At 34.8% G+C, this 24,131-nt stretch overlaps 2 protein-coding genes across 9 annotated transcripts; one reads left to right on the top strand and one right to left on the bottom strand.

The window, feature by feature from the left end:
* The first annotated feature begins 506 nt into the window (after positions 1-506).
* On the top strand, positions 507-9,996 carry LOC105189111 (uncharacterized). Its single transcript, XM_011151001.3, has 13 exons — positions 507-695; positions 1,138-1,254; positions 1,916-2,450; positions 2,596-2,967; positions 3,210-3,394; positions 3,729-4,017; positions 4,287-4,456; positions 6,134-6,148; positions 6,334-6,868; positions 7,106-7,474; positions 7,936-8,120; positions 8,300-8,588; positions 8,991-9,996. Exons 1-13 carry the CDS (start codon positions 600-602, stop codon positions 9,164-9,166), a joined length of 3,333 nt encoding a protein of 1,110 aa, XP_011149303.2. The 5' UTR covers positions 507-599; the 3' UTR covers positions 9,167-9,996.
* Positions 9,997-11,725: 1,729 nt separating this feature from the next.
* Positions 11,726-19,299, bottom strand: LOC105189108 (cytochrome P450 6k1-like). 8 transcript variants are annotated; one of them, XM_011150993.2, is made up of 8 exons: positions 19,247-19,299; positions 18,203-18,277; positions 17,377-17,553; positions 15,790-16,336; positions 15,049-15,417; positions 14,470-14,654; positions 13,948-14,239; positions 11,726-12,040 (listed from the first exon to the last, which is right to left on the bottom strand). In XM_011150993.2, exons 4-8 carry the CDS (start codon positions 16,334-16,336, stop codon positions 11,862-11,864), a joined length of 1,572 nt encoding a protein of 523 aa, XP_011149295.2. In that variant the 5' UTR covers positions 17,377-17,553; positions 18,203-18,277; positions 19,247-19,299; the 3' UTR covers positions 11,726-11,861. The 8 variants fall into 8 exon arrangements, with proteins under 8 accessions (XP_011149295.2, XP_011149297.2, XP_019699649.2 ...); XM_011150995.2 differs by having other exon boundaries at positions 19,280-19,299; XM_019844090.2 differs by having other exon boundaries at positions 18,203-18,438; positions 19,247-19,282.
* Positions 19,300-24,131: the final 4,832 nt, after the last annotated feature.

The raw sequence follows: 24,131 nt of genomic DNA, 5'->3' as shown, positions 1-24,131 counted from the left end.
TATTCGCGTGGAGGTTTTAAAATGGGACATCCTGTATGATAGGAGTATAGATTCAAGATTAATTAGATATTATGAAATGCAAATTATGCATCATCATAACATCCTTACGCAACACATTACGAAAACAGACTATTTAAATCACGTTCATCACGTTAACACCGCTAGTGTTGTAAGAATTTAAGTCGTGAAATTTACTTGTCACGAGTTGTCGCGAGTTTAACTGTCACATCAACTTGTTCAGCCATCTACCAGAACATTCAGCAATATAATAATTTGCGTAATAGTGCACTTAATATTTGAACAAAGGATTAAAGTTTAATACGACAAACGGAATTCTACATCGACTTGTTCATTTTATTTTCTAACTGCAACGCATTTGCGGTACACACATATATGTTTGATAAATCTATCGGTTTGATGTATCAATTTTCCGCATCGGAATCCGACAAATGTGAACTGATATATATATGTGATACTATCAATTTGAGATATTTATTTCAGTTACTTTCTTCAAATTTTATAATAGTGCCTGTAATTTAATTTCAACTTCTGAAAATATTCATTAAAGAAAATGTTCCGACAAGACAGACGACTCTAAAATGGACAATGAATCCACACTGTTCTTCCATCAAGATCTTACAAATCGCTGGAGTAGAGAAAATCGAATTACAAACGTCGCTGTCAAATTCAAAAAAGTGATTATTCAAAGGGAGAAGTCAAAGCGATCGACTCATTATTTGCAGACATTGCAGACTTGCATCATATTATTGTCTCTATTTATTTACTTTCCACCCACTTATTGGATATTAACCCTTAGCGCTCCGTTGGTTTCGCTGTAGAGACATCCATCATTTGTTTCGTAACTCCGGTGGCTCCGCTGTGGAGACATTCTAGTATTAACATCAATACCTCCAGTTGCTTTTTGAAATTGCAAGCACTTGTAATTTTTTCCGTTCAAAGTAAAATTTCTCTTTCCCAGACGCTCCACTACAAAAGTGCTGCCGGAATAGGCAGTGATAAGAAAACACGCGGAGTGCAAAGGGTTAACATATCATTTACGAGATGTTGATTTACGCGCGCAATCTGAATGTCATGGCCTTAGTGGCACTGATGTACTGACTTGGATACTTTCGATAGGATCGCATCTTAAGAATTGGGATCTTGATCTTCATAACTCCGGACAAGAGAAAAGTAGCCGATCTTGTGGAAGAAGATGACTTTTATTTGTTCTTATTTACATTCGCACATACTTACGTATGTACTTATCATTAGTATTGTAAGACTTCGGACCTAGACTCACGCATTAATTACTATAATACAACTCTGTTTTTTATTCTGTTTTCTGTCTACCTTCTTTTTATTGATTCAAGTCTTATATAAGACTAAGTCTTTATATGCCTCTGGTATGAGTAATATAATAATCTTAATCAGCAGAATTTCAAACCTGTTACGATATTTTCTGCTGTTATTAGCATTCTTCATATACATGTTATTGCATATCGTGCGTTTAAATGCTAATGCTAAATGCTACGTAAGGAGGAACAGTGGAAACATGATTTTCTTATAATAAACGTTCTTCTGGAAATTTCAAAGCAAGCTCCCAATATATAGCGTGTATAAGAAAGACTTGCGTAAAAAAACTGTTGAAATTAAAAAATTGTAACGTGGTATTTTTGGATCTCATATTAAGAACATTCAAAAATGTTTCATTGAAGAAAAAGCAAATACGTCCAATATATGTATAAATCATATTTACCGACTTTTTTAAACAAATATACTATTTTTGTTATGATCCGACATTATAATTAATTAAGACTGTTATTCAATTATGTCCTGGCCACCAATCTTTTTTAATCATACTTTATGTTATCAGACTGCATATTCAAATGTATGCATAAAAGGAAATATTTTACAGATAATCGCTAAAATGGCAATAATAACGAATTATTGGGCTTTGGATAGCATCACGATTTTAACAGTAACAAGCGTGATAGTCGCATATTTTTTTATGACCCGCAAATTTAACTATTGGAAAAAACGAGGCGTTTACGAGATAAAACCGTTACCGTTTTTGGGCAACTTCGCGAACTGCGTGCTCCTAAAACAAGCACCTGGCTATCTCTTCAGAGATATTTATAACAATGCGAAAGGACAACCATATGTAGGTCTATACATATTCGACAAACCTTGCCTACTGGTGCGCGATCGTGAAATGATAAAAAATATATTAATAAAGGACTTCAATCATTTTTGTGATCGGTTGATAAAGACCAGTTCTAATGATCGTCTCGGATGTTCGACACTGTTTCTCATGAGAAATCCAACTTGGAAAATTATGAGAAGCAAGTTAACGCCGGTCTTTACGTCTGGCAAACTAAAGAGAATGTTCGATTTATTGTTGGAATGCACTGTCAATCTAGATACATATCTCGATTCGTTGGAATTAGATGGTAAGTGTTTCACCATAGAATATTTCGGATACAGAAATGCAAGTCGATTGATCTTTTCATTTACTTGCGACAATAACAATATACGTTATTTAGAATAAGATGACTACTATTACTTGAAGAAATAATTCGGCGTGTTTTCCAACAGGAAACGGGAAGATGATGGATGTGAAAGATTTATTCGCCAATTTAACTACGGACATGATCGGCACCATAGCTTTCGGTCTTAAAATTGATTCAGTGAACAATCCGAACTGTGAGTTTCGTAAAAACGGAAGAATGATCTTCGATGTTAACAGCATCGTCCGCGGCGTGCAGTTGCTCATAGCATGCTTTTATCCGGAATTAGCCAATGCCGCCGGTGTAACGGCGTTTGGCGATAAATGTACTGTTTTCTTGCGCAAGGTTTTCTGGGATATAATCAATCATCGCATGGAGTCCGGCCAAAAGCGAGGAGACCTCATCGACATTCTTATCGATTTTAAGGAAGAATGCACCAATGAGGATTTGGGAGATTTCAGTGAGCAAAATACGATCAATGATAATAGCTGTATGATAACATTAAAAAAGATTCTGATTGTGTACAATTCTTGTATGCATAACTATTTAACAGTCAACTTTAACCGATCAAAGATCGTCTATTAATCTTAAATTATGTAAATATATTAGTCTAATAATTGCTAAAGCTAAAATCAATTATGCAAAATACGGAAGACTATCAGAGAAAAAATGAATAAAATAATTCGCATGCGTAAATTTTAGAATTTGAAGGAGACGATCTAGTGGCGCAAGCTGCTATATTCTTCCTCGGCGGTTTCGAGACCAGCTCATCGACAATATCTTTCACGTTATACGAGCTCGCGATACATCCCGAGATTCAAGATAAATTGAGAAGAGAAATTCTCGATGCACTTTACGAAACCAATGGAAAGATCACGCACAACATGGTACATATGAATATAACCATATATATTATTGTTCTGTTTTTTCGATTTTGGTAGCAAGTGCTACGAAATGGCTTTAATATCACGAATCAAATCCACTATAAATTGCTGTTGCAATTTCAAGAATTAACTTTATGTCTTCGACATAAATCGGTATAAAAAACGCCAAATAACAGTAAGATTACATCAATATGTTGTAATTCTTCATTCGACGATGTAAGTGCGATACACATGAAGCATATGCTGTATGTTACATTATTAAATGAGAAATTATAACGTTAATGTAAAATTATTGTTGCTGTTTGCTGATAAATAATTCCAAACACTTATTTATCAGGTTCTATCGCTGCCTTACCTTGACATGGTGCTTTCTGAATCAATGAGAAAGTACCCAGTACTTTCGATCATAGATCGCGAGACAATAGTACCTTACAAAATACCAAACTCTGATCTAGTTATCGAGAAAGATACGCCGATTTTTTTGCCGATACTCGGATTGCACCATGATCCAGAATACTTTTCTGATCCTGAGAAGTTCGATCCAGAACGATTCAACGAGAAGAACAGGTGCAACATACCGTCTTGCACATACTTGCCATTCGGAGCTGGTCCTCGCGCATGTATTGGTGAGAACAAATCTATATTTTTATTTATATCTATAACGTATCTTTGTGTCTTATCTGTTCTGTATATCGTCATTAAAAAAGGATTTCTTAAGAACACGATCCCACATTTTATATTTGACGAGTTTCTTCGGAGTTATCTGGCAAAATGTAGAATATATTTATATGTACATAAATTATACACCAATATAGATTACGGTAACAGAATTTATTGGATATAAATTCTATAATACTGCACGTAGGTGATTTAATCACAAAATATTTATGCGTAGGCATGCGTTTAGGACTTCTGCAATCGAAATTGGCGATCATTAAAACATTGCACCGATACGAGCTGATACCATGTGAGAAGACTTTAATACCGATGGTACTTGATCCAAAAAGTCCCACAACAACAGCAATGGGCGGTAAAATATATCTCAACGTACGAAAGCTAAACATATAATTAAAAGTCAACAGAATATCTATTTTGCAACTCTAAAATATATACGACTAATCCGAAATAAAATATTTCTAAAAATATTAAAGTAACTATAAATATATCGTCGTTAGAGTTGAGTAGTTATTAATTTTACAAGGTGTATTAACATATATTCAACCGATAACTCAAAAGGAAACCCATCTACTGGCGCGGTAGGTAAAATATTAATACGAGACATCTGAAACCACATTCTGTGATGTGTTCATTCCTATATATTATATTCAATAAAATTACTATTATTCTTATAATTATTATATTTAGATATATTATCTGATAGAGCTAATGAAGTTAACATACAGTTCTTTTATCTTAATCATGTAATCCCGAGCATGTAAACGAGCATATATAAAGCAACTTACTTTCCTAACTATACGGAATATATTATTTGGATGTGATATTAGGATTTTTGTAGTGTAGCACGCCGAAAATTAATTTCCATTTTACTAATTTTATTAAGTTTTTATTAATTTATCAGTTCTCTGATAAAAATGTTTTACATTTCGCATCGTATAATCATGTAATAATTTTTTTTTCACAATTCATTGGGTCAAAAAGATATTTACAAACAATTGTAGTATATGCGACGTTTACATATTGCTGCGCCCGTGTCTTTGGGGGACATGTTATCCCCAAGCTCCTGGGAGTGGACTGCAAAGGAATCGCGTAGAAATTGTTTGACAGCTGTTATTGTCAAGGAGGTTGTTTAATAAATAAAGGAAACAAGAAGAGATGAGGAGAGAGTCGCCCTGGTCTTGTCACGACGGACGGACGTATTAAAATAAAGCTTCTTTCGTTTTGTTAATTCCGTGTTATTTTTCTTGCGCAAGGGCGCAACAATATATTAGTGTCTAATTCATAATTCAAGTCTAAGTGCATCAAATTAGATAAGTTGAACATCAAATGGAAGATAAGAAATATCTGCATGTACTAGAATACATCCGCGCGACGTTACCAGAATATCTCAAAATTGAAATCTCACTTCACGATTACACGGAGAACATAATTTAACAAACTGAGAATTAATCCGTGCATAACATTAATTGACATACAATGTAAATCTTAACGGAATGCGAACTCTTCTTGTTAAATCAAACGCAATCGCAATCAATTAAGATATAAACAATATTCATTAAAATATCGTTGCAAAATAAGATGTTTGTGAGAAAGAGACGTAATTTAATGTCAAATGAAAATAAATGTCTAATAAATGATTAATTAAATGCATATATATATATATATATTAAAATAATAAAAACCGATATGTTTATAATGCGTATCTTTCTTTCCCTCTCTCTCCTTCTCCCGCTCGCTCTCTCTCTCTCTCTCTCTCTCTCTCTCTCTCTCTCTCTCTCTCTCTCTCTCTCTCTCTCTCTCTCTGCCACTAACAACTCGTAATCAAAATCTTAATAATCATCATGCCGAGATACTAAATAAACTGCGACGTAATTGCGTAGCAACAAGAAGGGGAAATAGCATTATGATAATTTATTCGCGTTAGGGAGCGGGAGGAGAGTTAAATCGAATATTTAATGGAGATATAAATACAAATACACGCAGTATTTAACGTTAATCAGGTATCGCGAGTCATTCGTTAAACATCGTGTAAAAGTGCACATACGCTGAATAGCGGACGAATAGCGGACGAACATCGAAGTATGTATTTATTTTTTGATACATCTCTTTATGAGCGAACTGAATCGAAAGCGAATCGAACGCTGACAAACATTGATTCATATTTGTGTCATAATAATTTTTTTCATGTTATGCTTTATATTATCAAGTTGCTTATATCTTGCATCTTTAAATATAAATGAATATAAAAAGAAACAATCTTTTAGATAATCACTAAGATGACGATTATCACAAGTTATTACATTCTGGATGTCATAATGACTCTAACAATAACAATCGTGGCAGCCGCATATCTTTTCATGACTCGTAAATTCAACTATTGGAAGAGCCGAGATGTTTTCGAGATAAAACCGTTGCCATTTTTTGGCAACATTATAGATTCTGTGTTATTAAAACAATCGCCTGGTTTTATTATGTGGGACATATACAACAAAGGGAAGAACCAACCTTATATAGGTTTTTATATATTCGACAAGCCTTGCTTGTTGATACGTGATAAAAAAATAATAAAAGATATATTAATAAAGGACTTTAATTATTTCTGCAATCGATACGTTAGTTCTAATCCAAAGGATCGCCTGGGTTACTCCAACCTTCTACTCATGAAAAATCCAACATGGAAAATTGTAAGAGCTAAGTTAACACCAATATTCACGTCCGGCAAGCTCAAAAGAATGTTTGATTTGTTGATGGAATGCACTGTCGATCTAAACAGATATCTTGACTCATTGAAATTAGATGGTAAATATTATATCGGATACTTCAACATATAAAGAAATAGCTAATTGATTATGAACACCGAGACTTGAAGTATGAGAAAAAATAATGATGAAAATATAAGTTGACATAAATTCATTGAAATTTTTTATAGATAGTATTTGTATATAGTTTTTATAGCAACAGCAATGTGTTATTCAAAATAAGATAGTGATTAGTGCTTAACAAACTATTTTAGAATAAAATATTTACCGTATTTAGATAAGGAAAAGCCGATAAATGTGAAGGATATGTTCGGAAATTTAACTACGGATATGATCGGCAGCACCGTTTATGGGCTCAGAATTGGTTCGGTGAACAATCCAGAATGCGAATTCCGTAAAAATGGGAGGGACATTGTTAATTTTAATATCCTCCGCAGCTTTGAACTGTTCATTGTCTTCTTCTATCCGGAAATATCTCGTTTATTCGATATAAGATTTTTCGGTAAGAAGAGCTCTATCTTCTTGCGCAATGTTTTCTGGAATGCAATCAATCAGCGCATGGAATCAGGCCAGAAGCGAAATGATCTCATCGATTCCCTGATCGATTTTATAAAATTCAACGCTAATGAAGACTTAGGAGATTTTAGTAAGCAGAATATAATCAATAATAACAATATGACTTTATTATCATGAAAGAAAACTCGTTAATTATGTTTAATTTTCATAGCTATTTTTATTAAAAATTATAAATATTTAAATAACAGAAAATCAATTGTAATAAATTCGAATAAGCTCTTGTTAATATTTCAGTTTTATTTGTTTTACTTTATAAGATGTATTAGATTTATTAAATGAGACACAAGAAAAATACCGTATACATATAAACAGTATGCTAGAAATATTATGAAAGAATATATAGATGTTATATAAAATCTGGAAGAAAATTTTATACAAATAACGGTCAACGAAGTAAAAAATTAATACAATTCATGACAATTAAAATGAACATGTATGAGTGATAAGTTCAAAACTTAAAATCTGTTATACTAACTGTTGAAAATTTTCAAGCATTCAGAAATATGAAAACCGGTTGTGCGTAAATTTCAGAGCTTGAAGGGGACGATCTAGTGGCGCAGGCGGCTATTTTCTTTGCCGCGGGTTTCGACACCAGTGCATCGACGATGTCTTTCACATTATACGAACTCGCGATGCATCCAGAGATTCAAGACAAACTCAGGAAAGAAATTCTCGACGCATTTAACGAGAACAATGGAAAGTTTACATATGAAATGGTATATATAGCTATTGCATATCAATATTGTACACTATTGTCGGCTGACGCCGATTAATTTTAATGGTAAATTAAACTCTAGTGCTTTTCATACTGATACAAAGAATTAATATTTCCAGTAAATCATTCTCCAGTATATTTCAAGATTTAGTGTCTCATACAGTTTGTTCTCGTTTTCAGATTCTGTCACTACCGTATCTTCACATGACGATATCCGAAACCTTGAGAAAATATCCAACATTGCAGATCCTAGATCGTGAAACAGTGCAGTCATACAAAGTGGCCAACTCCGATTTAATTATTGAGAAGGGCACGCCAGTTTATATCTCGTTATTCGGCTTGCACTATGATCCGGAATATTTCTCCGATCCCGAAAAGTACGATCCGGAGCGATTCAACGAAGAGAATATTCACAGAATACCGCAATGCGTGTACTTGCCATTTGGAGAAGGTCCTCGCAAGTGTATAGGTGAGACATCATCTTTATTTCGATATTACAGTTATTAAGGAAATATTCAAGAGTTTCAAGAGGATTGTTAGAATTATAATAATGAAACGTAAACAAAAGGAATTTCATCATAAGTAAATTATTGATTGGGAAACTATAGTAGAAAATGTTTCTTAATATAACATAATCAAATACCTATAGAGTATTTTGAGTTCATTACGAAATAAACTAGCAAACAAAGAAAAATATATAATTTTATGATTATAATAATTCGGAATAACGGCAACAAATTAAAAGAGAGAATCACGTCGATACAGAAAATTTCTATCAAGTTCGAAATATCCTATTTTTCTTTTTTTTTTGGATGTCGTCGTTAGTTAGAGCATTATAAAAAATCTCACAGCACTATTATACATCCCACAGGCATCCGTTTGGGGCTTCTGCAGACGAAACTGGCGCTCACCATGATTCTGAGCCAATACGAAGTGACACCATGTGAGAAAACTATAATACCGATGGTTATAGATCGGGCAGCTCCTTTCACGATACCGTTAAGTAATAAAATATGGCTCAACTTACGAAAAATTAAAACAAAGTAAAACAAATTCCATTTAAAATCAGACAATTTTTTTTCATACAATTTAATATCCAATCATTGCGCGTGTGTACAACTCGCTCAATATATTAAATAACTGCAGAGGTTGCACAATGATAAGAATGTGTTAACATGAGGTTTCAAACAATTTTATCAAGCGAGGTCTGATAATACAGTGATTACTGGCAACGAGATATTGACTTATTTTAGTTGAATGGAGCCTATCGAATCTTTCGCTTGCCCTTATATTATTCACGTTGTACTCAATAAAATTATTATTATCGTTAAAAGTGTTGAGTTGCTAGACATATGTACGTCGCCCGACAGAGGTAGCTCATAATTATTCTTTCTTAAAAAACGATAACGGTATCTCGATTCTTATTCAAAAGAAGTGCTATTTATAATGTAAAGTATAATATGACGCATGAGAAAGCAATATTTCTAATAGATCCTTGCCGTTTCGTGAAGTATTTCATGGCCATAATGCATGAAAGTATCAGCACGTATACGAACGAGAGTGGCGGAGAGGTCCTTGTTATTATTATAATATTGTGACATTTAAGACGTTCGCTATGTATGTCCTAGATATGAGTCGGCACATATTTTTACGAGATATACAGATAATCCATGTCATAGTACACTAGAAACGTTGAAGTGTGGCAATACAAAGTTAGCAAAGCTGTTTGCGATATAAGTATAAGTATAAGGTTAAGACTTAAGATGTATGGTAAGTACTTAGACTTAAAATAAGAATGTATGTAGTGAATTAAAAACTTGAGTTATTTTTGTAATTGTGGTAACTGCAAATATATCGTATTGTTACGTCAAGAGAAACCACTCGAGATACCGACGCCGGAATTATTGGAGATCGCAGTTTAAGCTCTTCCACCTAGGCGTCGCGTATGCAAGAAGAAGCGTACGCACGTCAGAGAAAAAGAGGGAGAGTCCAATCTAGAAGCTTGAGAACTTCTTTTCGAGACGAGTGAGTTCGAGAAAAACATCCGAGTGAACTGCGCATTATCTGTACCACTAGATATCAGTTTTAAGAAACCTTCACGTTAATGGTTATACTTTGCGTTATAGATTACTCTTTTTTCGTTTATGGTGATACGAATCCTGATCAGGAGGTGTTTGGTTGGATATCGAGATAGAAACTCTCTCGGCCGTATAGTACTTATCTCACGCATCGAGAAAGAGGTTGTGAGTCTCTCTTTCTCTATCTCTCTCGGCCATATTGTACTTATCTCACGCATCACGAAAGAGGTTGTGAGTCTCTCTTTCTCTATCTCTCTCGGCCATATTGTACTTATCTCACGCATCACGAAAGCGGTTGTGAGTCTCTCTTTCTCTATCTCTCTCAAGCCTGAGGTACGTCTGTGATCCCTTGCGGGGTGAGGTGGTGAGGACGACAATCAACGTTCCTCTTCCTCTCTCTCTCCTCAGGTTCGCCTGTGAACCCCCTACGGGGCGAAGTGATGAGGACGTTCCACGACGTTCCTCTTTTCTCTCTTTTACCTATCTTAGTGATAACTTTCTACTACTTCTATCTCTTTATTTACCTTTAGATATATGTTGTTACATCACTTTGTAATCAATAGCAATACCGATACGTTTGTCAATTGTATAACCTTTTTTCAATCTTCACTAGCAACACGGCTTTTTCTCGTTTGAGGATTACTCTTCTAATAAGGATTAAAATTGTCATACTCAAATTTAACTGGGACTTTTTCTCTACACTTGCACGTTCGACCAACCTGAATGCAGAACACGTATAAAATTATTTGCTGGCACGCAGCATAGGTAACAGAAATGAACGGCGAACCTATGTTAAACCTATTACGATAAACCATACATGTCATCGTGTCACACACAAAAAGTAGAAAACCCATGTATAAAACCGTACAATTATAAGTCTTAATTCGTACTAAAAGCTAGAATGATTTCGGGACTAATCTCACATCGCAGTCGCTGAAAATATTGAAATTATCATACACATTAGAACGCTATGCGGATAAAAAGAAAGTTTTATTTACAATTATCATCAATATAAATATATCTGCTACACCGATTCTTGTCGACACATTAAGCAATTATAAACAATTTTCATCAGGAAAGAAACAAATTAAAAAAATTTTATACATAAATAATCAGCACATAAAGATATAATCACTCTGAAACGAGATGCACATATTATAGATAAGTTTTAGCATATAACATAAAATACATTGAAGCATCTAATTTTCATCAGAAAAGAAACAAATTAAAAAAATTTTATACATAAATAATCAGCACATAAAGATATAATCACTCTGAAACGAGATGCACATATTATGGATAAGTTTTAGCATATAACATAAAATACATTGAAGCATCTAATTAAATTACATGTATTTTTAAATTTACACAATGTTAACACCGCATAAATAATAGCTCTGTCTAATATCACAATAGTCACAACAAGCTTTATTAATTATCGCAATAATAATAATAATTTATTCAACGCGAAATAAAAGCAGATATGAAAGTAGACATACATAAATTTGAACATTAAACTATAGCGACGATGTAGTTATTAACATATTCTCTCAAAAATTATTTTATTAGCACAGAACTTATAAGTTTGGCATACCAAACTAATTGTAAGAGTGTTTACAAAGTAATGCGAGACAAATAGTTTGTTAGACTTTAATCAATACTTCTTATACTTCAATGTCAAGTTTCCGTATGTTTAGACATACTTCGCCTGTCATCGTCGATATTATGGGACTTTTCGGATTGAGTTTCATCGGTATCGTAGTCTTCTCACATGGCGTCACCTCATATCGATATAACGTTTTTATAATTCCCAATTTCATTTGCAAGAACCCAAAACGGATGCCTGAAAACAAATATACAGGGTGTTTGATAGCTGATCATGCAGACGAAAGATGGAGATAGATTGGGTGTAGCCGAGAAGAAAAGTCATGTACCATAATGTCAAATTGGCAATAGTTACCGAGTTATTAATTAAAACATGTGAGCCAACGAGCGCGTAGAGAGCGGAGGGCGGCCGCAGTAAGCACGTAGACATTTGATACAGGCGGAGTCAGCGAGTGACGGTAGGCGAGCGCGCGCGGCGAGGGGCAACGTAAGCGACAAGAGGCGATCGCGCGCGACGAGGAGCGAGCGAGAGCTTTTTCTTTATAGGTTTTTCCTCATAGCTCGCTCGCTCCTCGTCGTTCGCGCTCGCTCCGCCTGTATCAAATGTCTACGTGCTTACTGCGGCCGCCCTCCGCTCTCTACGCGCTCGTTGGCTCACATGTTTTAATTAATAACTCGATAACTATTGGCAATTTGACATTATGGTACATGACTTTTCTTCTCGGCTACACCCAATCTATCTCCAACTTTCGTCTGCATGATCAGCTATTAAACACCCTGTATTTTGTGATTACGTTATCTGCCGTAAAGGAGGAGAGTCCCTAAGGCCTGTTTTCGGCACCCTTCGAAATTGGACCAAAATGGCTGGAATCACTTCCTTATACCCTTGGAAGTAATATTTAGTCAATTCCAGCCTAAACGGGAGTATTTAGAGTGTATACTTCAAGTATACATGGTGCATCAGCGCGCCCGTATCGAGCATTTCTTTGGAAAACTAAGCATTTCTGAGAAAAATGTTTCAGATAAAAGTTGTATGGTTTCAAGGGGGACATAAGATGGTGTCATTGGTTTGACCTTGGATAATTAATAATTATTAATAATTAATAATTAATAATTAATAATAATATAATATATAATATATTACATAATTAATATATTATATTAATAATTAATAATTAATAATTAATATTATACATATTATATAATAATTATGCAAGATTAAAAACTAAAGAAAGAGAAAAAATAAAGAAGAAAAACTCAAAAATAACAAGATATCTTTTTGCGTAATAAGAAAATCTCGAGAAGCAGCTCTGACAAGAACTAGTTTTATTTTTATCATAACTAGGTCCCTGGGTACGCGCATACACGCATTTTGTGTATCTCTGACATTAAGATGTGAGATCGGGTCCGATATGAGGCCATGGACATAAGCAGAACTTGGCCTATTGAATTGAAAGCTTAAGGGATCGTAGTTGCTCCAAAAAGTGCATACAGTTCTTAAAACAGTTCTTTTCAAACCTTCGTATTTAGCCTTGCGGCAAAAAATACGTCAGTCATTTCTTTCAGAAGTATTTGCAATAAGTGTTTCTACGTGATCTACGATAGTGTTTTGGAAAGCTCTCGAGATAAGCTACAAGATATGTAAAAATAGGGGGTTCTATATAAAATATTGAAATCAACATTCACGTGACCTTCAAATGACTATCCAAGGTCAAACTAATGACACCATCTTATGTCCCTCTTGAAACCATACAACTTTTATCTGAAACATTTTTCTCAGAAACGCTTAGTTTTCCGAAGAAATGCTTGACGGGCGCGCTGATGCACCATCTGTACTTGAAGTATATTTAGGCTAGAATTGACTAAATATTAATATTCCAAGGGTATAAGGAAGTGATTCCAGCCATTTTGGTCTAATTTCGAAGGGTGCCGAAAACGGGCCTTAGGGACCCTCCTCCTTTGTCATCATAATTTATCGATTTACGTACATCGCAAATCCCATACTTCTCTACTTTGCCAAATAATTCTAAAGAGACTCATTAAACATAAAATGCGAGATCATGTGCATCGGTAATAATTCCTTTGTGTCCAAATGAAAAGTATAGATAAAGTTACAGATACATTAGACACAAACAACATTCTTACCTATACATTTGCGAGGACCTTCTCCGAATGGCATGTATGCGCACGACGGTATTTTGTGAATATTGTCTGGACTGAATCGTTCCGGATCGAATTCCTCGGGATTCGGAAAGTATTCCGGATCATAATGCATGCCGAGCAATGAGATGTAAACCGACATACCTTTTTCGATAACCAGATCGGAATTTGGTATTTTATAAGACTTTACTACCTCACGGTCTAGGACCGATACTACTGGGTACATTCTCATAGTCTCGGAGAGTACCATGTCGAGATATGGTAACGATATGGTAACCTAAAAATGAACAAGTATCCTTTTTAAACAATTATTTGAGTCAGAGGCAACTGTTACATCTTGATTATATAATGCAGGAATAATCGCAAGAAAACAGTCATCCGCGATATTGAAAACAATTCGTTTACGAAAATAACTGGAATTAACCGTTGCCCGCGTAAACTTCGTTTTATTCACTATTAAAACATATCTCATATGAACCGTTCATAGTATGTGATATTCAAATATACCATCTCGTATGTAATTTTTCCTCCAGCTTCGCGGACTGCATCGAGGATTTCTTTCCTCAGTTTATTTTGGACTTCAGGATGTATCGCGATTTCATATAATGCGAAAGACATCGTCGTTGAACTGGTCTCTAAACTGCCGGAAATGAAAATAGCTGCTTGTGCCACTAGATCGTCTCCGTCAAATTCTGTGATTTCGTACAAGCTGTATTCGTATTGCTGAATTATCAAATTAACCCGCGGACATTTTCTTCACTATTAACTTTATATTTTGAAAATATTTTTCAAGTATACGTTGTATATTTTAGTTTTATAACAACAGATTGCCATATTGACTTGTTGCTATTCCAAACTCTCATATGAACAAAGAAAAATTTTGCAAATCTTTTAATATTTACTTTTTAAATATAATATATTTTATTATAATAATTATATTAACTAATTTTTCTGATCTTTCGCTGTTTAATCTTTAATTTCGATTAATCAAGAGAAAACATAAAAACGTTAAAATTCTTGGGAACGATTGGAGAATTTTCTCCTGTAATGTAAAAATGCTATTATTATTAATCGTATTTTTCTTACTGAAATCATTAAAATCCTGATCGGCAAATTCTTCCTTGAGTTTAATGAGGATATCGACTAGATCTCCCCTCTTTTTGCCGGATTGTGTGCGCTGCTCCACCATATCCCAGAAAAATTTCCGAAAAAATCTATTACATCCTGCCCCAAATAATTTTATATTAAACAAACGAGTTATTTCAGGATAGAAAAACACCATTATCAACTCCAAACCACGCTTCAGAGTAAAGTCGGTCGTCTTTTTTCCTTTTATACGGAACTCATTATTCGGATTTCTAAACGAATTGATCTTGACTCCAAAAGCAGTGTTGCTGATTATGTCTGTGGTTAAATTGATGAATAAATCCTTCACATCTACTATCTTTCCTTTACCTGCCAACGAATATTCCGAATTAGTCTGTTAAGCAGTAATGCAACTAATATATTACTAATGTTACACATGAGTTAACAAGAAAAGAAACCGATTGATTTCTATTTTAAATATTACTTTCTTGTAAGCTTTCGAGCCTTCATATGTATACTTAACAATTTGATGACTGCATATTTCATGGAAATACTTTTAAATGCACTATCGGTATTCATACATTCATAAGCATTATCGCTTCTGCAGCCGATTTTTTTCATGAAATCGCTTAGTTATAAATAACGTAATTATCAGTGCTATATTCTTAGCTCAATCAAGTTATGTGTAATAGCAACCGACAAAATATTAATTAATATTCTTGTATTTGGTATTGCATTTACCATCTAATCCCAACGAATCGAGATACGAATCTAGATCGACGGAACATTCCATCATGAAATCGAACATTTTCTTTAATTTGTGAGACGTGAAAACTCGTGTCAATTTTCCCCTCACAATTTTCCAGGTTGGTTCCTTCAATAGTGGAAGTGTGGAACGTCCAAGTCGATCTGTCGGACTGCACATCATGGTTCGATCGCAGAAGTAATCAAAGTCTCTTATTAGAACATCTTTGACTATTTCCCGGTCACGTAACAATAAGCAAGGTTTATCGAATATATATAAACCCATGTGCGGTAATCCTTTAGTCTTGTCATACAAATCCTTGAAGATAAAGCTGGGAGATCGTTTTCCTAATATACAATTTGTCATATTGCCGAAAAATGCCACTGGTTTTACTTCGTAAACACCTCGTTTCTTCCAGTAATTGAATTTGCGTGTCATAAAGAGATATGCGACCACTACGGTTATTATCATCAGCATTATTACTGCCATTATCCCATTTAATATCCAATTATTTGTTGTTATCACTATGTTGGTGCCAATCATCTATGAAAAAATATTGATTTTTATGTGTATATAGTTTTAAAAATGTTTCATGACGTTCAAACTTATTTTTGCTTTTAGTCAGTGATAAGTATATCACTACGTCAAGAATTTAATGATAAGAGAACGTTGGCTCATCCACCGTTGGCACTGCCTAGCGGCTACCGCTTTAAATTTGCATGAAAGATTTATTTTCACTTTTAGGCGACAGTCAGCGTTTATAAAAATTATTTATTATAATAATAAAAATTATTAAAACAGAAAAAAATTTGAGCCACAGAATGTGTGCGTGTATATGTAGATTTGGTTAAACTTTCGTTTAAAGGAGGCACCTGCTCCTAATTTAACCTAATCTAATCTAATCTTCTTGCATAAGAAATTCTACAATGCATCAAAATTGTATGTCATATTGAGAAATTTGTAAATACATATTAAAATTTTATAATCTAACCGTCTGAAACCGTATAATCTAACCGAGGCAACTGAAACACAACAGTAAATTTTGTTCTCTACTTAATATTTGTTGATAAACATATCACGTATTGACTTCTAAAATTCAAACGGAGCAGTAAATTCTGTTATATGTTAAATGTTATATGTTACTTTTGGAATGTACGGGGCGTCGAAAAACCGTGGTTTCTTTTTGAAAATTCTATTGCTTCTTAATAAACAATAAGCGACGGCTAAAATCTTTTGTATGTTACTCAGAAAGGTTTAACACTATAATGTATATGCCAACATCAAGACTATCGGAGATGCCTCGCTTAAACGGGAATTTTACCGTCGATTTTTTTAACCGATTCTTTTCTGTTCAATTTTTGTACGAATCAATTCCTTCAATAAAGAATCAACTTTCGATCCGTTGACATGCGTATTCGTCAATGTTGTTTCGTTTGAGAAATTTACTCTGAGATCAACATTCGATACAATCAGTATGTTATTTTATCTTTATATTAATGAGAGGAAAATTATAACATTGACGTTACATTACTTACTTATAGTTGGTGTTTACTAGGTAATATACCAGTTAATGTTTCACTTACCGCAAAATGTACGTATAATTTTCAATTTATCCTTCTTTAACTTTGCAACACCATATTATTATCGTAGCATTCCAGCAATAATACAAAGTCTGAACTGAAGTGGTGGCAGAGAATGTCTGAAGATTGATTATCCTGTTATGTTATAATTTTTATGCACGTCTAATACGATGATTCCGGCTACAAGGCAGTGTGATAGATCAAACAAAATATTGTATGAACAACTGAACAACTGATGCTGTAGATCTCAATAAATCGCTCATACTTATAAGCGTACGCCTATTTCGCTTTTTTCCCACTCCCGCTCGTTTTCGATTATTTATGTTAGTGATTTCCGACGCTATCGTTGTTTTGCAACGAATAAAGGAGATACAAGCAACAAAAGCTTATCGAGATTGAACTTCATCTATCTCAATGTTCTCGGTTGAGACTCGAATCTCAAAACCCCTGACTACCAACTCCCGACTACCTACTTCTCGTAACCAATGCAATATGGCTTAGAAGGGAGCAATAAAAAGAGAATAACGCAGTAACATTGATAGCGTGCTATTTCCAGACTATCACTCCAAATATCACTATACAGAGTATCTCATTTGTTACAGAGCTCGTGGAGACATAGAACAAACTAAGGCAAACACAAAGTCCCATACCGCTTTGCGATATTCGCAATAATTATTATATTAGTTGTTAATGACAGAAATCTAAGGAATAAGAGCACGTCAAGATAGTATGCTATCTATAATACGCTAATCAGCTAATCTAAAAGTCTTAAAAGCCTTTTACTTTACATTTAATTTTTACTTTGAAAGTCTTTTATTTTTACTCATACCTTACACTAGTTCCAGCGTATAAAATTTTATGGATTGGATCCGCTTCTTTGAAATATTGTCTTTATGATATCATTCTAGACTCATAATAATATGTGTTTGATAATTCATATAATATTTCACTAAAGATATGCTCAGAAAGGTGATAGTCAATGCTTACAAAAATTATTAAGAGAAAAAAATTTGTGCCACGGTGTGTGTGCCTGTATACGTCTGTAGACTTTTTATCGATTCTTTTCTACTCAATTTTTGTGCAAATTAATTTTTTCAATATATTGGGTTGGCAACTAAGTTCCCGCCGTTTTTTTTTTAATTTTAACATTCCGCATGTCATTAAATGTTTTTGGCATAATGTTTTAGATCATTCGAAAGAGGATGTTTTGTTCTACCGGAATCTATGTTTTGTTTTTTTGTTCGAGTTAATTTATGTTAATTTATTTATGTTAAAAGACCTAATCGGCAGCATGGAGTTCTTTTGCTGCACGACAACGCCTGCCCTCATATCGCCAATATGACCAAGGAAGCCATTCAAACGCATGGCTGAGAAGTGCTGCCACATCTGCCGTACTCTCCCGATTTGGCACCAACGGATTTCCACCTTTTCCGATCTCTTTCAAATGCTATGCGCGGTGTTTCGTTCAATACTCATGCAAAATTGAAAGCTTGGTTGGATGAATTTTTCGAGTCGAAACCGTATGATTTCTACCAACGAGGTATTGAAAATCTTGTTGAACGTTGGGAAGAAGTTGTAAACAACAAGGGAGAATACATTATTGATTAATTAGTTGTTAATTTTTATTGAAAAAGAAACTTTTAAAAAATTTAAAAAACGGCGGGAACTTAGTTGCCAACCCAAAAGAATTAATTTTCGATTAGTTGATATTTGTCAATGTTTCTTTTTTTTTTTTTGTTCAATGAGCAATTCGCACTGAGGTCAACATCTGATGCAATCAGGATGTTACTTTATCTTAATATTGATGAGTAGAAAATTATAACATTGATATTACGTTATTTATAGTTAATGTTGATATTTTATAATAAAGTACCGCAATAGAATTCGATATTAATTACTAATGTACCGACTAAGCGAGCGATCACGTATACTGGATACTGGATCGTTCGGCGATCGTCATATTTTATAGCTTTCTTGCTTTCTGTTATCGAACATTTTAAACATCAGATACACGATTTAATCACGTGTTATTACGTAAATTAACGTGACATTTTGATAAAATTTAGGTAACCTAAAAGTCTTAAAAATATTTACTTTGTATCTTATAGTAGTATATAAAATTTTACACGTTGGATCCATTTCTTGAGAGTATTGACTTTATGATATCATCTACATAATATCTGCGAATGATATCTAATGATAAAAAGTGTCTCACTAAAGATGTCACAATGCCATTTTGTTTCTAAATTCGTATATCCATAAAAGAAAATATTCGACTTATTCTGGGTAAATACAAAGAAACGTATAACGTAAGTTAAACAGCTAAAGGAATATCAAAGAACAGAAGGAAGATTTATTAAATAAAAAAACACATACTCCAGACAGAACCATAACGTTGATTCGACGCTGATTTGACATTGAAATGGTCAATTAACCGTTGAATCAACGTTAATCCAACCTTCAGCGACGTCGAATCAACGTAGTGTTCTAACGTTCATGAGTCAACGTTGTGGTTCTGACTGCGTAGTTATTCAGTTCGACGCAGATTATTAATTCTGTATATTACATAATCACAGATAGCTTGCACATATTTTCATAAAATGAACATTTAGATAAAATTGTGATAATGTATGATTACATATAAGGTTGCAGTCATTTTTTATTAAAATTTGAAGAATTTATCTAATGTGACAGTGACATTTTCGTAATAATTTCAGTATTTCTAACGATTGCGATATAAGACCTGTCAAAATCATTCTAGAGTTTAATACGAATTGAGACTTTTAATTGTACGGTCTTATACATGGATACGCTTATACAAAGAGTGCGCTGATCAGGATTTATATGATTTCAGTAAGATAAACATGTTTAATAATACATTTGATATTGGTTTTTCCACATCGCAAGAGAAAATTCACCAAAAACTTTTAATAATTCGACTTATTTACGGAAATTGAAGAAAAAGACAAACACAAATCGGTTTAAACGCGATTCAGAAGTGGCGATTTCGACACTGAGAACAAGGAGCGCTCCGGAAGACCAAAAACAATTGAGGACACCGATCTGCAAGCGTTGTTGGATGAAGATGATACGCAAACACAAGATCAACTTGCGGAGCGGCATTAAACATGACTCGCCAAGGTATTTCCAAACGTTTACATGCCATGGGAAAATTCAGAAGGAAGGAAAATGGGTTGACTGAGAGACAGATGGAAAATCGAAGAGCCACTTCCGAAATTTTGCTTTTGCGGCATGAAAGAAAGAGTTTCCTGCATCGAATTGTTACTGGCGATGAGAAGTGGATATATTTCGAGAATCCCAAACGCAAAAAATCGTGGCTTTCACCTGGCGAAGCATCAACATCGACGGCACGGCCAAATCGCTTCGGGAAGAAGACAATGCTCTGCATTTGGTGGGACCAGAAAGGAATCGTGTACTGTGAGCTGCTGAAGAGAAGCCGGGCGAAAGTGTCAACGGGCATCGCTACCGACAACAACTGATCAATTTGAACCATGCATTGCTCGAAAAACGGGCAGAATGGGACACGAGACACGAGCGAGTGATATTGCAGCACGACAACGCTCCGTGCCATCGCACTTCCATCGTCCAGGACACCATCGAAACGCTGAAATGGGATCTGCTACCGCACCCGCCGTATTCTCCAGACCTGGCCCTTTCCGACTATCACTTGTTCCGGTCGATGGCGCATGGCTTGGCTGGCCAACACTTGGCCAATTTCGAAGAAGCGCAAAATTGGTTGGATGAATGGTTTCGGTCCACAAGACGCGTCGTTTTATCGTCGCGGTATTCATGTATTGCCAGAGGGATGGCAAAAATGTGTAGCTAGCGAGAGACGATACTTTGAATAAACCATTTTTTGTATCTCTCTTGAAATTTTCCATTTTTCATTGATCAAAAGAACCTGGAAACTTAGTTGCGCACCTAGCGCATATTCAGCATTCATAATTGTAATATCAGGTGTAGTAAAAAGAAATCTATTATTTTTGCATGAAATTGAAGGCTTTAATTACCATAGTTAGAATGATTCGATTTAGATCAAATATGCGCCGTTTTGTTCGATAACTTGTTGCCATTTTGAAGGTAATTTCATTATGCCTCTTTCATAGAAGCCCCCATCCCTATTGGCAAAAAGTTGAGACAGTCGATTTTCACAAGCCTCTCTTGAAGCGAATTTTTCACCAGCAAAATTGTTCGCCATGGACAGGAACAGATGGTAATCACTTGGTGCCAGGTCCGGACTATAAGGTGGATGCATAAGAACCTCCCAACCAAGCTCCCGGACCTTCTGGCGAGTCACTATCGATGTGTGTGGCCTGGCGTTGTCCTGATGGAACACAATTCCTCTCCTATTGGCCAAAGCTGGCCGCTTCTGGGCGATTGCTTCCTTCAGACGATCCAATTGTTGACAGTACAGTTCCGAGTTAAGAGTTTTGCCGTAGGGGAGCAGCTCATAGTAGATAATTCCCTGCCAATCCCACCAAACACACAGCAAAACCTTCCTGGCCGTCAATCCTGGTTTGGCCACCGTTTCCGCCGGCTCACCGCGATTCGATCACGACCGTTTTCGCTTGACGTTGTCGTAAGTGATCCACTTTTCATCACCAGTGACCAACCGCTTCAGAAATGGGTCGATTTTGTTGCGATTCAACAGCGATTCGCAGATGGAAATTCGGTCCATGAGGTCTTTTTTCGTTAACTCGTGTGGCACTCATACATCGAGCTTCTTTTTGTATCCAGCCTTATTCAAATGGTTCCAAACGGTTTTTTGTGCAATCTTTAGCTCTTGGGCAATCGAAACAGTGCTTACATGACGGTCGGACTCGACAATGTCCATGATTTTATCGATATTTTCGAGAATTGGCCTTCCAGTGCGTGGTGCATCTTTGACATCGAAATTACCGGAACGGAATCGACGAAACCAAAATTGCGCGTGATTGGCTGTTATAGTATCAGGACCATAAACATTATTCACATTTTCAGCCGCTTGGCTTGCGTTTTCGCCTTTATCGAAGAAAAACTGTAAAATATAGCGTATTTTCTCTTTGCTAGTGTCCATCTTTGACGCGCGCTCAAACAAAATTGAGTCAACTAATCACAAAACTGTCAGAAAAGTTTTTTTAGTACGAAATCTCATCTTTCTAACGCCATCTAGTGGAACCCGATCGGACTTATACAACGCGAGATACAGATAACTAAAGCCATCTATTGGAAAAATAATGGATTTCTTTTTGCTACACCTAATATATACTATTTTATCTAAAGCCCAAAATGAGATCGTCACACATTTTTTATATCGATAAAGTTTCAGTAATGACACAAAATTCAAGACAATGGAATGTTCAGAATTACAAATATGTTACCGTCAGTATGTTATCGTTTTGCCTTGACATCAATTCTTATCTTCTGAAAGACTTATAATCGAAATCATGATGATTATATGTTTTATTATATCCATTTCAATCTTAATACACATTATCAAAATCAATGAAACTTTTTAATTATTATATAAAAATTAGCGATATTACATGTTAATATATGGTCAACATCTTTGTCATCATTTATTGTGCACGAATTAAGTGACATAACATCTCACTTATATATAATATCAAATTATATAAAATATATTCCCCTCTTAATAGAAAAATGATAAAAATATCACATGATATCGTTTCTTTTCTTTACACACTCTTTTCCTTCTATTATATCGCCGTAGTTGATTAAACATTCATTTCAATCACGAATAATATATGTAACTTTTAGATAATGAGTACGTAAACAAGTATATATTTTATTGATTACTATTGATATACATTTTTCCTGCCACGCACACATTGTCCAAAGTATTTGAACACATTTCTTCGTGCGTCGTTTGAATTACATCTAATTACGATAATCAAAATTTTGGTCATCATCTAAAAATGGTTATCTCGTCATCCCCTCGAACAGTGCAAACTATCGCGCCTACTACATCACGATAATCAGGTCTTAATAAATCGGCTAATCTCAATAATTTATCGAGAGAAACCGATTGATCAACCGAGTTGTCTAAAGTCCGAGTTGTCTAAAGAGATCAATTTAGACTTATGTAAAGTCTCTACAAAACTACGTCTACACAAATGCGATAAGTAGTCAGTCATCGAAATAAACAAATCAATCACACAGGAGGCATAATCGATACTGTTTCGAAAATAAGTCCAGAAATTCACCAGTCAAGCCAGAATTCGCATAAGTAAATAAGCTTTACCGAGCGATTCAGTTGCAAGACGAGCGGTTAACAGAAACGAAATTCTAAATGCGACGCTAGGAGCCGCCAGCAAAATACAGTGTGGGGCAATAACTATTAGGACCTTAAATATCTTCGAGTCTATAAGACTCCCAGAGGAAGATTTGTGTAATCAAAATTGCACGGTACGAAGATACGAGCTATCATATAACGATAATAATTTTTGTCCAGGTGGAGGCGCTTCGGAGATACCAAGGTCAACTTGCGTTTTTTACATGGGAACCCTAACTTTTTATTACACTGTCTTTTTCTACCAATTAATTTGAACAATTTTTGTCTAAAACATTTTTTTTTTGGCCTAATACTTGTTGAGATATCTGAGGAAAACTTGATAACTTTTTCGATATTTAACTTACGATATCTCGCTAACTATTTGTCGGAAGAAAAAGTGGTACTAGACTTTCTTGCTTTATTTAGTCTCGAGAATATATTGTTACAATAGTGCCCTGATTTT

Source organism: Harpegnathos saltator, unplaced genomic scaffold (genome assembly GCF_003227715.2).
Source record: "Harpegnathos saltator strain DR-91 unplaced genomic scaffold, Hsal_v8.6 scaffold791, whole genome shotgun sequence".
NCBI classification, from domain to species: domain Eukaryota; kingdom Metazoa; phylum Arthropoda; class Insecta; order Hymenoptera; family Formicidae; genus Harpegnathos; species Harpegnathos saltator.
This window is presented reverse-complemented; position numbering and strand designations above follow the sequence as displayed.